General features: G+C 31.8%; 2 protein-coding genes and 1 long non-coding RNA gene across 4 annotated transcripts; 2 read left to right on the forward strand and 1 right to left on the reverse strand.

The window, feature by feature from the left end:
- The first annotated feature begins 1494 nt into the window (after positions 1-1494).
- On the forward strand, positions 1495-3965 carry LOC143606005 (ubiquitin-ribosomal protein eL40 fusion protein). Its single transcript, XM_077081922.1, has 5 exons — positions 1495-1696; positions 1787-1873; positions 2397-2499; positions 3627-3693; positions 3783-3965. Exons 1-5 carry the CDS (start codon positions 1594-1596, stop codon positions 3807-3809), a joined length of 387 nt encoding a protein of 128 aa, XP_076938037.1. The 5' UTR covers positions 1495-1593; the 3' UTR covers positions 3810-3965.
- Positions 3966-5987: 2022 nt separating this feature from the next.
- LOC143606004 (homeobox-leucine zipper protein ATHB-7-like) lies at positions 5988-6824 on the reverse strand. Its single transcript, XM_077081921.1, has 2 exons — positions 6429-6824; positions 5988-6246 (listed from the first exon to the last, which is right to left on the reverse strand). The coding sequence occupies exons 1-2, from the start codon at positions 6774-6776 to the stop codon at positions 6040-6042; spliced, it is 555 nt and encodes a 184-aa protein (XP_076938036.1). The 5' UTR covers positions 6777-6824; the 3' UTR covers positions 5988-6039.
- Positions 6825-11209: 4385 nt separating this feature from the next.
- LOC143606006 (uncharacterized) lies at positions 11210-12019 on the forward strand. Of its 2 annotated transcripts, XR_013148657.1 has the most exons (4): positions 11210-11425; positions 11519-11629; positions 11737-11805; positions 11925-12019. It is a non-coding gene; the product is annotated as an uncharacterized LOC143606006 (long non-coding RNA). The 2 variants fall into 2 exon arrangements; XR_013148656.1 differs by having other exon boundaries at positions 11214-11425; positions 11737-12019.
- The last annotated feature ends 341 nt before the right edge of the window (positions 12020-12360 follow it).

The following is a 12360-nucleotide window of genomic DNA, read 5'->3' on the forward strand; positions in this document are numbered from 1 at the left end:
AACTTAAAAATAAGATATTAAAGAAGAGCATATATACGATAACAAAATGGCACCGAAAAAAAGAAAACAAAAGACGACAATCAATGATAAAGAATAAATATCCGGTATAGTCACCCAAAACTTCCACTAGGTAACCACAGGTGTTTTTCCATTGTTGAACGAACCTTTTATGAATAGATGCTTTCGTAAAAATAATTACATTTTCCGATATGATAATAATAATAATAATAATTATAATAACAATAAAGGAATTTAAAACCGGCTTTTTGGATCGGTAATTACTACAAAAGTTTGACGTTTATTCTGAAAGCTGGATTGTTTAATACGAATAGAGTAATGGATAGAAATAGAAATATCTGTCCAAATGCTTTTGGATAATTTAAAATTAAAGCAATTTTGTTACTGCACTTTGATGGCCAAATTCATAAGATTATAAGAAAGTATTTAATCATTGTATAAGAACATCTACAATAATAAATTTTTAGGAGTTGTTTTTGATGTTTTTCCACATCATTCACTTTTGTCTATTTCAGGAGTGATTTGTAGGAGCATTTTTTAATCATGTTCTTTCACAAAAACTTTAAAAAAAAAGGGGGCTTTTTTGGTGTAAAATGTTTCAAAAGAAAATATAAATAATAGAAAATGAAACTTACCAAATACAATAGCTCTACAAAGCCCACATCAAAACCTAATAAAACCCAATCCAAAAAGGTCTATAAAAGTCTTGGAACAAAAAGCCCATCAAAGTCATTTAATAACGAGAATAATGTCAGTAAAAAATAAATTAGTAAATGTCAAAAACAGTATCATCACACGACATCTTTTAGGTTCGTCACGATACCGACAGTAAACCAAAAAACAAATTAGTAAACACTCATAATAGTAATGCTACTCGTGTAACTTATAGAATAGAAAATATGTTTAAAACCATGTTTATTAGGTAGGTAAAACAAAAATGTTGAGGTGGTGAGTCGACGAGTTCGGTTGATATCATTTAAGTTAGTTGCAGTTTCATAATTAAACCCAAATAACAATTTTTTCAAGTTAACTTATTTAAAGAAAAAAAACTAATAAATTATTCAAAGAAAATGTATGTAGTACGGGTATCGAACATGGAAATTAATCTTCAATATATATTTTCAAACACGAAAAAAAACTAATAGGGCTAGAGGTGCACAAAATACCCCGTTCTAGACTCAACCCGGAATCAGTTCTTACTTGTACCTGACCCATGGGTACAACCTGGTATAGAATTTCTCCCCGCAGCCGTACCCGGAACCGGAACCAACCCGGACCCGCTAGAATCGAAACCAGGAATACTCGATCAAAACTCTACCCAACCCGATACCTGAAAAACCCGATAAAAAACCCGACTATACCCAGAACCGGTTCCTACCGAACCCGATTTTACTTCTAAATTGTTGAGAAATATAAATATGAAGTAATACTCATATGGGCCAAATACAAATGTAAAACCCAACCCAATTAGCCCATTTCATTACCAAACCTAACAAACTATAAACCCTACGTTCTCTATATACTTCCACCATTCGAGCTAGCTTAGGGTTTGGTAGAGCGGCGGTAGCAGTGAAAATGCAGATCTTCGTGAAAACATTAACCGGAAAGACGATCACACTCGAGGTTGAGTCGAGTGACACGATCGATAATGTCAAGGCTAAGATCCAAGACAAGGAAGGTAATGCTTTAATATATTATTATTATTATTATATAATGTTTTGTACTGAAATGAAGAAGAGTATGCAATTGATCATTTGTTAATTATTAGGTATTCCTCCGGACCAGCAGCGGTTGATCTTTGCTGGAAAACAACTTGAGGATGGGAGGACTCTTGCTGATTATAATATTCAGAAAGGTAGCTAGATTTCTGATTATTTACGAGTGTTTGTATATATATATATGTGTGTGTGTGTGTGTGTGTTTGTATATATATATATATATATATATATATAAACAGGATTAAATACATTTTATTCTTAACATTTAGAACCAATTTGCTGTTATTATTAGGTTTATTTTTATAGGTGTTTGCTGGTATTTTTTTAAAGTATTTGCTTATTTATATTGTGTTTTTATTAGATTTTTTCTGTTGCTGTTATAAGTGTTTACTGGTATTTGCTGATATTATTTTGTTCTTGATTTTGATTTATTTGTTGTAATTTTTAGGTTTTGTTTTATGTTATTAATAATTGTTTATGTAGATTGCTATTATAGTTGGTACTGTTTCTTACGTTCTCATTTTTTTTAAATTGGTATTGGTTTGTACGTTCTCATGTTAATATTTAAATGTACATGAACCTTACCTGTGTGTGTGTGTATATATATTTGATTAAATACAAATTAAATTATACCCTCAATTTCATAATGTTTGTTTGTAGAGTCTACTCTTCATTTGGTGTTGAGGCTTCGTGGAGGTATTATTGAACCGTCTTTGATGGCGTTAGCAAGGAAGTACAACCAGGATAAAACTATTTGCCGCAAGTAAGAACTACGTTTACTTAATGATTTTGATATGTTAAATGCTCATGGATTGGTTACTTGATTATTATTATTTTATTACGTCAAATTAAGCTATTTTTATATAGCTTGTTTCTCTACAGCAAGGATGAGATTTTTACCTAGTTGCTAATGTTTTGTAAATTATCAAATCTAAATTGAGTTAATCTATAAATTGAATATTGTAGCGATGTTGATTGGTCAATATTTTATTTAGTGTTTTGGTACTTTTATTTTAGTGTTGCAACTACACAATACACTATTCTGGTCTATTTTGTGTTTCTAGCGCTCATGCATTTGTAATGATAAATTATAGTTACAAATTTAAAATGTTCAAAAATGTTGATTTAGATGGTATAATACACTTAAAACTCTTATACGTTATCATTTTTTATTTTGTTTGCTATTGTATATTCATTCTCTGTAAATACAACAAGAATCAAAGAATATGGTCTGTATTGATTAAGAAACATATGATTCAAACAATTCAATTTATAACTACTATTATGCGTGGCATTGATCTTATTCTTAAAGATATCTTCTCTGATCAACAATTTACTTTGTTGAGTCATGTTTGGATGATAGAGATGATGTCTCAAAAGAGGAAAATGATCACACATAATGGTGTAGCTTTGGTGGTTTATTTGTGTCATATGTCGTTTAATCCATGGAGAGTGAATATGTGATAAACAAACAAAAATATATTAGATTGCACATAGAGATGATTAACTGTTTTTGGGTTTTGCTTATTTTACCATTTTGAATAAACTTTTTTTGGACATTTAATTTTTTTAGGTTTATGATTGCTAATTCATTACATCTTAATTAAAAGAAATTGATGTCTTGTGTAATTGTTTTTCTAAAATAATGGTTCTGAAGCCCTATATATCGATACTAACAGGCCAACATCGGTACAATATTTGGTTTAGAAATTTGGTCAAATTTGGTTATTGTATTTTGCAGTATGGTACTGATCTCATCTGTACAGCTGGTTAAGTGTCTTTATTATATCATGTCATGTAATCATTCTCAAAATGTAATTAGAAAAATACCGTCTGAGATCTTATGTAAATTAATGACAACTGGATGGTAATTTGTCTTGAATGTTTCAGATGCTATGCTCGTCTTCATCCTCGTGCTGTTAACTGTAGGAAGAAGAAATGTGGACACAGCAACCAGGTACCTTGCCTTGATTAAAGAATTTCCTTTTCATAATTATATATCTAGTTAGCAGACATTGATAATTTACTTTGGTTGATGAATTGTAGTTGAGGCCGAAGAAGAAGATCAAGTAGATGAAGATGTTATGGTACTTGTATTTGAATTTTGTTTTGAATTGTGACGTTTTCACATTAGTTCTATACCGTTTTGAATGATTTTGGTGTATGCTATTTAACAACACTGCAATTTATGTTTGGTGATTTTGATAAGCTAATGCATTGCATCTATTAGGGGCCTTTTTTGGTTGATTGCTTTTGAATATTTAAAAAAAGTTTTAAAACAAGAAACATAATCTTTTATTAATAAATCTTCAAGCAAAGCGATTACAATTAAGTAGTAGGTAAACGGGCAACAAGTTGCGCTGCTGTTTATTTTTGGTTACAAAAACATGCAACATGACGTGTTTGGTTTTACCAAGTTTTACTAAGTTGATACCAACCTGTTTATTTTTGGTTAAATTAACGAAGGTTGCAGTGATGAAACATTGTCATTTTGGCTCAACTTTTTGTTTTTGACATGAAATCATTATTTAAGCTTTTATTTTATTTTTGAAAGGAATGAAAGTTATAGTTGTATAAATATTTTATAGAATTTGCACATACTATAAAAGCATAAATCAAGAACCTCATAGCGCGTTTGTTTCAAAGAATTTGTAAATATAATAAAAAAACACGTGACATGAATTGTTCGGTTTGACAGTTGCTAGAGTTGAAATTTAAGTAAAAATCCCAATAAAATTTATAATGAAAAATGCGACGTTCATTTCAATTTTCAAAGAATTTGTAAATAAAAAACATGCAACATGACGTGTTTGTTTGATAGGTGATGGAAATTAAATTTAAGGGAATTAAAATTCACGTGAATTCCTAAGAAATTTTGAAACAAATTTGTAAAATTTATATTAAAAATATGCGACATGACGTGTTTGGTTTAACAGGAGATGAAATTGAAATTTAAGTGAATTCCAATGAAATATCACGTTGAGTGAAACTTATAATTCTTTCAACTTTGGAAGACTGGTTGATAATATACGAAGAAAAGTATTTATTTGTTTAATCTTTTCTATTGTTATTTGTTACGAAGCATTTATTTAGGATATTCTTTTAGATATTCTAGACGATTGATAAATTTTTTTTTGAACGACCAACTAAGTAACGCCGAATACTTCGTACTCGGCTCCCATTGGCTAAAGGTAGCCCGAGCCGGCCACTAGTCCGGGCGGACGGAGCCCCTAGCGGTCCACCTATTGAGTGATTCACCGGATAAAACCCGACCCCACACCCGCCAAACGGCACGACAACGAGGAGCCGGTAAAACCGGGTGAGATCAGGACTCGAACTCTGGCAAGCCAGGGTCATCCCTCATATCTCCCATATAAATTGGTGATAGTGAGATTTGAACCACCACCTCTCACTTATAAAGTGAGTGCTCTACTATTGAGCCACAACCAACTTATAGACGATTGATAATTTGATATACTATATTGTGTACTAAATACTAATATTCCAATTAGAAGTAACACCAAAACATATGGCTTGTGAATTAACGATGCGTTTGCATACACGTAACCTCTTCTTCTTTCTTAAAAGTATTAATTTCTTTGTCTAAATCCTATTCATTTTCTCCCAAAATATACAATAAAATAACTTAATATTTTAAATTATCTCCTTCCCTTTAAAGAAAAAATAATCAAACATCTTTATATTAAATATGTTAAGATTCTTCTTCTAGACTCAAATAATTACAACCCAATTATTTAATTAAATAGTTATTATTCATACCATTTTGGTTTACCTCTTGCTAAATAATTATCATACACATTACACACCCCATCTATGTTACTAATCAAGCCCTAATGATTTGATGCTATGCGATCATATATGGATTCACGATTTACTGGTATAAACATATAAGGCGTATGCTGCCCTATACACCAATGTTATGTGATCATATATGAATTAGTATACACCCGTATAGAGATTTATTCACGATATGTTGCTCTGGTATCAGACGTTTTAATGTTGCCCTATACACTTGTATAACGCAACTAATGGTACTGTATAAACATATATAAGGCAACAACGTGATGGTATACGCTCGTGTAGAGATAGATATACCCCCAATCCTTCATACTTATATTTTAAGACCATCATATATGATACTCATATTTATTATATTACATACTTTAGTAATTTTATTCTAGTGGTTAAAAAGTAAAGCATAATATCATACCTCAAACTAATAAGTAATAATCATCTACATAACAAATTACCATCCATCCATGATCATACGTACTTATGTATTTTAAGACCAGTAGTCCAACCATTTGTTACTAGTATCTCCCTCTAGCAGTTGATCACACTCCAAATCATCCCAATCATTTCTATTACTTATTTTCACATTAATATTACCATTATCATGTTCTATATTTTCTTCACTTGAATTGCTTGAATTCCCCACAGAGCTACAACTTTTTTCTTTCTTCTCCATCACTTCTTGCAGCCGTTTCAACTGCCGAAAACGTCAAGAACAAGTTAAAATTGTTATTTAATAAGTATAATGTTATAAGAAGGTTATTAATTAAATGATTGTAATGTTCTGTGTTTTTTTTTTCTAGCTACTTGCTAGGACTGTTTTCTTTATTTATATAAAAGACCGCCTTTCAAAAAAAAATTTTAATTAAATGATTGTACCTGTTGAGTTAATGATTGATTCTCTTGGTTGAGGATGTCATACTTAGAAGAAAGTGAATCATAACTCGCTTTCAACACGTTGTAATCTCTTTCTAATTGCTTTGATTTCCATCGAGCTCGCTTGTTTTGGAACCAAATCGCTACTTGTCTTGGTTGCAAGCCAAGATCTTTAGCAACTTGTAACTTCTTACGAGGTTCGAGTTTGGATTCAAACTGGAAAATTGTCTCGAGTGATTTAATCTGTTGATTGGTGAACCGTCTTTGTATTTTGTTATTGCTGTTGTTGTCGTCGTTGTTGTCGGAGGATAAAGTGTTGTAGAAGGTTGAGAAACATTCTGAATCTAACATGATTTTAGATGTAATTGGAAGATGTGCCCAAGAGGGGATTGTAGCTTTGCTTCAAGGTGTCTAATTTATACACCAAAAACATATGGTGGGGTCTCAACATGTCTTATTAATTTCTTAATAATAATTATTAATTATGATGTCTCATTTGCCTATGTTCTCACTTTGTTACGTGTCCATTTTTTTTTCCTACCCACATGAATCCCGTGAACTTATTTCTACACATAGATGAATATAAAATATTTCTTTTTAACTTTAAAGTGTTTTCACTTTGTAAAAATTTGATTCCCTTATGATAAAATATTGTTTTCAGCAAAACGTTAAGTGACAAATAATGATGTGCTTTAGAAAATGGGTTGGTCCATGTAAGAGGTGTGTACGGTTTAATTCGGGTCTTAACTTTAATCAAATTGATCAAGTGACTTTTGATTAATTGGTTTGGTGTATTTGGTTGATTTTTTGGTTTTTGGTTCAGTTAGGTTGTTTTGGTTAATAAACATAATTAAACTTGGGCTAAAATTTTGATTTAGAAAATACCTGAAATATAGGTATAAATATATAAAATGGTGGTATAAAACAAAAAATATATGAAATGGTTGTATAAAACATGAAATTGAGGTATAAAAGCTATAAATGTATTAAAATAAGAATAGTTTGGTTCGATTTGGTGGGTACAAAAAAACACCCGATAACCGATTTTCGGTTAATTGGTTGTTAGTTACTTTATTTTCAACGGTTTTCGGTTTGGTTTGATTGCTGCCAGCCGGACCTTCGGCCGAGACACGTAATTTTCAGGGGCCAAATATATTCTTATATTATGTTCTTCCAGAAAAGATCCCGAGTAATACTCCGTCGTGTATTGGTTGATACGGTTGTTAATTTTGATGTTTAAAACTCGCCCGAAAAATCCCGTTCACTGGTTTAAAACTTACGTCATAATTTTGGAGCCGATGACTCAAGTTTTAAGGAATGGCAAAACTGGCCCCTTATTTTTTTATTTTATAATTAAATCTTATATTTACATACTAACCCATTTTCATTTTATTTTAGTTATACTTCATTCTTTGTAAATTTTATTTCAACAACATATTAAATCTCTTAAATAATTTTATAAAAATAAGTTTGTATCAAAATAATTATATTAGTTCTCATAAAATTTGTGTTAATATTTCGTATAAGCATTAAATATTATGGTTTCGAAAATTGGGCACTACATTAATGCTATATATTTTCTATGTTTATTGTTATAACATTTTGTTGTGTTAAAACAATTTTATTTTAAGTGCGTTTACTTGGTTATGATTTGAGTTGTGCAAAAAAGTTTTATATAAAAATAAACTTAAAAATGTCTCAAATAAGACTAGAACCCACAACCTCTTAAATATAAGTTATACCTTTTTTCCACTAGACCAAGCTAGTGGTTATGTAATTATGTTGAAACATTGATTATACATATTTTTTTTCATAAAAATACATATAATTTAAAAAAAAAGAAAAGAAATTTGGGCCTAGCGGGCGTCGGGCCTAGACCGTCGACTACCCTGCCTCACCCCTAGGCCGGCCCTAATGGGGATTCGTGTGCGTGATGGCCATCACGTAAACCCTCTCATCACGTGTGATGAGAGGGGTGACGGCGGTGTTTGTGATCCCATCACTCGTGATGGATGTTCCATCACGAACCACCTCGTCCCCTCTAATAATACTTTGAGAACTAAATTTCCCGAAGAATCATAGGGTCCCTCAAAGAACATTATAATAACTGAATACGTATTCCTAAAGATGCATGATGAACAAAATTACAAAGAGCACATGCATGACGAACAAAGATGTGATGGCGTGAATAGACACAAAGTATGATGCACTTAAAGTGGCTGGTCCATTACATAACAACGTACAAGACGTCTAACCCCTATATGTTGATGGTTTACCTCACACCACGTGCGCGAAAATTACAACCGGCTAGCTTGTTTAATGTTTTGGGCACTGCAACCGGCTTGTACATGACGATAAGACATAGCCAAGTTGGTTGGCTATGTGACTTATAATGTCACTCGTAACTTTTAGTTTCGTTTGCCAAGGGCAATCCTAGTAACTTCGTTTCCCCTAATGAACGACTTGCGGATATTATTCTCAATCAAAAAGTTTCGAAATGTTTTGAAACAAAATAAATGAAAGTTAGAACCATACGAAGTTACTTTCCTGTTAGATGAAAGTTAAATGTGTCATCACTCATTACCGATATGAACTGTTATCAAATAATAAGTTATAATTTGGATAATTATTAAAATATTATTTACGTAAAATATATAAATTAAAAGCATGAATGCATTTAAATATTAAATTGCATGAAACTGACTCCAAAGATGCTTATTATCGTTAGACCAAACATGTTAAAGAATTGGTCCCGGCCTTGAGTATTAAAGAATTGGTCCCGGCCTTGAGTATTAATGAATACATAAACTTTTCTTTTGTCTTTTGTATTTAGTTTAGTGTGTTATTAGTCTATCACAAATATCAGCACACAACGGTACGTTGTTGCTAATCTAATTTCTTGAGTTTGTTAATTTGATTATTGTATTCATTGTTAGGTTGTTGACTACGGTGTTAATAAACCGTTAGTCGATTAGAGCGTTTAAATATAAGCAAGTTGACCGGTTTGAAATCAAATAGTTATATTTGAAATCATTTTAAATGCTACGAATATATTGTCCCAATTTCTTCGAAGGGAAGAGTAAGATTTGTTGAATACTATATTAGCGGTTTCAACGACTAAGCAAATACCCGAGAAGTTTAGATTAAAGGTTTTAACTCTTATTTATTTTCCTGATGAAGGCAACTCTATACGTGAAATACATGAACTTGAAATGGTAAACATGAATGATGAACACGTTAACCCAAAAAATCCAATACAAAAGACAAGCATCACATATCACCACTATTACAAGTATGATTGTTACAACACACTGGTATATATGCAAATTCAAAAGTTTTAACCATTTAGCGAGGTAGCATCTAACATGCTTATTTTTATGAGTTTGAGTCCTTGTGATAAGGTGGGTTCGGCATCCCAAAGGTACTACGATTAGCCAAAATGTATTCACATAATTTTGATGAAGATGATAACTGAAGACTAAGATTGAACTCCCGACTTACATTAATAATATAAAAGAGGATAGAAGATTTTCTAATTCAAATGAGTTGTCTACTCCTGTACATTAGTTGAAACAATTAAGCACCTTTCTTTTACATCGTTGAACCATTTATTGAAGTCAGCTCTTGTTTTTCATAACGCAATTGTAGGTGCTGAGAGATGCTGTTTCGCAATGAAGTATGTGAAAATCCGATTTATGTATTCAAAATGATGATAAAAATTTAAGCGATAGTTGTATATAGTATATTGAAAAATACTTACTTAATTTGGAATGTTTCTATTATTCTGTAGATGATGTAACGACTAAGTTACAAAATATGAAATTTGTAGCGAACAATTTGTAGGAATATTGTTTTTCTATTATGCATTTCTAATAACGATTACTTTCATTATGTTTTTGAAATATCAATTTGGCTTTATCTTTTTATATTGTTACATGATCCTACCTGACACAACACAACTTGACATGTGTCAAATAAAACATACTACAGGAATTTGGTTTTAAATTTTAGATCCTCAAAGATTTTCGATTCTCAAACAGAAAATTCCGATTCTTCTGTCCATTGACGTTCGTTATTGTCCAATTACGTCCTTTTGTGTCCAATAGTGTTCATTGTTGTCCGTTTGCGTTCGCTTAAAATATCAACGAACGGACATGATCCCTTAATGAAGGAACACGGACACGAATTTTCGTTTGGTAGAGTGACCGGGTGTCCGATAAAAAGTTGACTAAGGCATGGAGGTTGAATGGAGATTGTGACTGTGTAGCGGATGTGATTAATGAAATGAAATGTTGGAAGCAAACGTAAAATGGCAACAAAAGCAAAACGGAAACTAGTGATATAGGAATATATAAAAATTGATTAGTATGGGGTGTGTTTGAATTTGATTGGGCTAATGCACCATCTTCCTTTTTCTTACCTTTTTCAACTTTATGCTTGATAAGTTGATATTATAATTTAACACAAACACCTCCAATTTTTTTTAATTATGTCAATTAATTTATAATACTACATTTACGGGAGACTTTAGGCATCATGTGTTATACACCATGCATCATATGTTATATCTTGCAGTTTAAATGTACCACTTTTCATTCAAAATGTACAACACTATTAAGCAGTCTATCAGGCATTTCACTTTTAAGCCACGTTTTCATTGAAAAGCTACACGTCAAAGAGAAAAAGAAGGACGTGTCATTCATCTATCTCAAGTTACCACCTCTTGACTGAAACTCTGATATGGGTCTGAATTAAAAGAGTGAAATGTCCATTTACTTGACAACTTTAGTTGAGGTAATTGTTTTCGATTCAACAGGTACATGTTCAACCATCAGGCTATAGTATGAATTAGTAGGAGGCTACACAGATTTCAGTTTAATATTAGAAGCCTTTGTGTTTTATGAATATCTGAGTTTATCCTTACCAATACAAATTAACTTTAATACAGTACAACAACGCAAAAATAGACCATTCAGGTGTTATTCCATCGCTTCTCTAAGGTAATTCAGTTAATTATTCATCAATTTTACAAAATTAACATTAGACTTCATATTTTGTGTTTTATAGTTACGTAATTATTTGGTTAATTGCAGTTTATTTGAATACATAACATGCAAATAGAGAGCTTCCGCATGTTTGATCAGTTGCAAGTCAGAAAGCGTACCAGCAGTTTGATAGGCTTTAGAATAGAGGAACTAAAAGGGGTAAGAGTCCCATTTTTATGGTTTATTTGTAATAAGTTTTAAACTTTGGCTTCTTGAATAGTTGAGTTGATATTAGCTCTATGGGTGAGTTTAATTGTTTGTGGCAGGAGGCATCACTAAAATTGGAGAAACATGAAGAACGCAAGTTTGGATTACATTTGCTTCAGTTTCCTTAGGTAAATATAGTTTCCACATAAATAGTTTTTCAAAGCATGTTTTTTGTTCTCTCTTTTGTAAGGCCGTGTAACTAGGTATGGTAAGTGTTTAATGCGTTAAATTACCCTTTATATTATAGGTTATGGAAGAGTCTTGCACAAATTTGGTACCAAATTATTGTCTTTTCTTGAACTGCGTAAGGGTTGAATTTTTTTTCAGTGGCTCGCATGCTGTGCCGGGGGGGGGGGGGGGGGGGGTGGGGGGTGTAAAATATAGAATACCCATGATGGCAAGCCAAATATACAATTCAATAACGCATCAAAACTTTAAGGGTCAAATCTTTGTTGCACAACCCTTTCTCAATACATATGTTTAGACAAAATTTCTTCCTGGGGACGGGTCGTTCTGTTGGTGCATCCTGTCTCACTTTCAAGTTCAGGTAATTTCACTTTTTATAATCAGGGTCGATTGTTGTGGTTATATGAATATCTTAAGAATGGGTTAACTGTGCACACAAATTTTGCATTATATGGCATTTACTGGATTTGTTGACCAGCAAACTTTGACTAAAGCAT

This window comes from Bidens hawaiensis, unplaced genomic scaffold (assembly GCF_021521415.1).
Source record: "Bidens hawaiensis isolate Kalapana, Puna unplaced genomic scaffold, B.hawaiensis_p1.1 tig00072475_1, whole genome shotgun sequence".
Classification (NCBI taxonomy): domain Eukaryota; kingdom Viridiplantae; phylum Streptophyta; class Magnoliopsida; order Asterales; family Asteraceae; genus Bidens; species Bidens hawaiensis.

Coding starts and splice junctions, on each gene's coding strand:
- LOC143606005 (XM_077081922.1), top strand. CDS start 1,594: ATGCAGATCTTCGTGAAAACATTAACCGGAAAGACGATCACACTCGAG. Junction 1,874..2,396: donor TGATTATAATATTCAGAAAG/GTAGCTAGATTT, acceptor GTTTGTTTGTAG/AGTCTACTCTTCATTTGGTG. Junction 3,694..3,782: donor AATGTGGACACAGCAACCAG/GTACCTTGCCTT, acceptor GATGAATTGTAG/TTGAGGCCGAAGAAGAAGAT.
- LOC143606004 (XM_077081921.1), bottom strand. CDS start 6,776: ATGTTAGATTCAGAATGTTTCTCAACCTTCTACAACACTTTATCCTCC. Junction 6,247..6,428: donor ATCAATCATTAACTCAACAG/GTACAATCATTT, acceptor CGTTTTCGGCAG/TTGAAACGGCTGCAAGAAGT.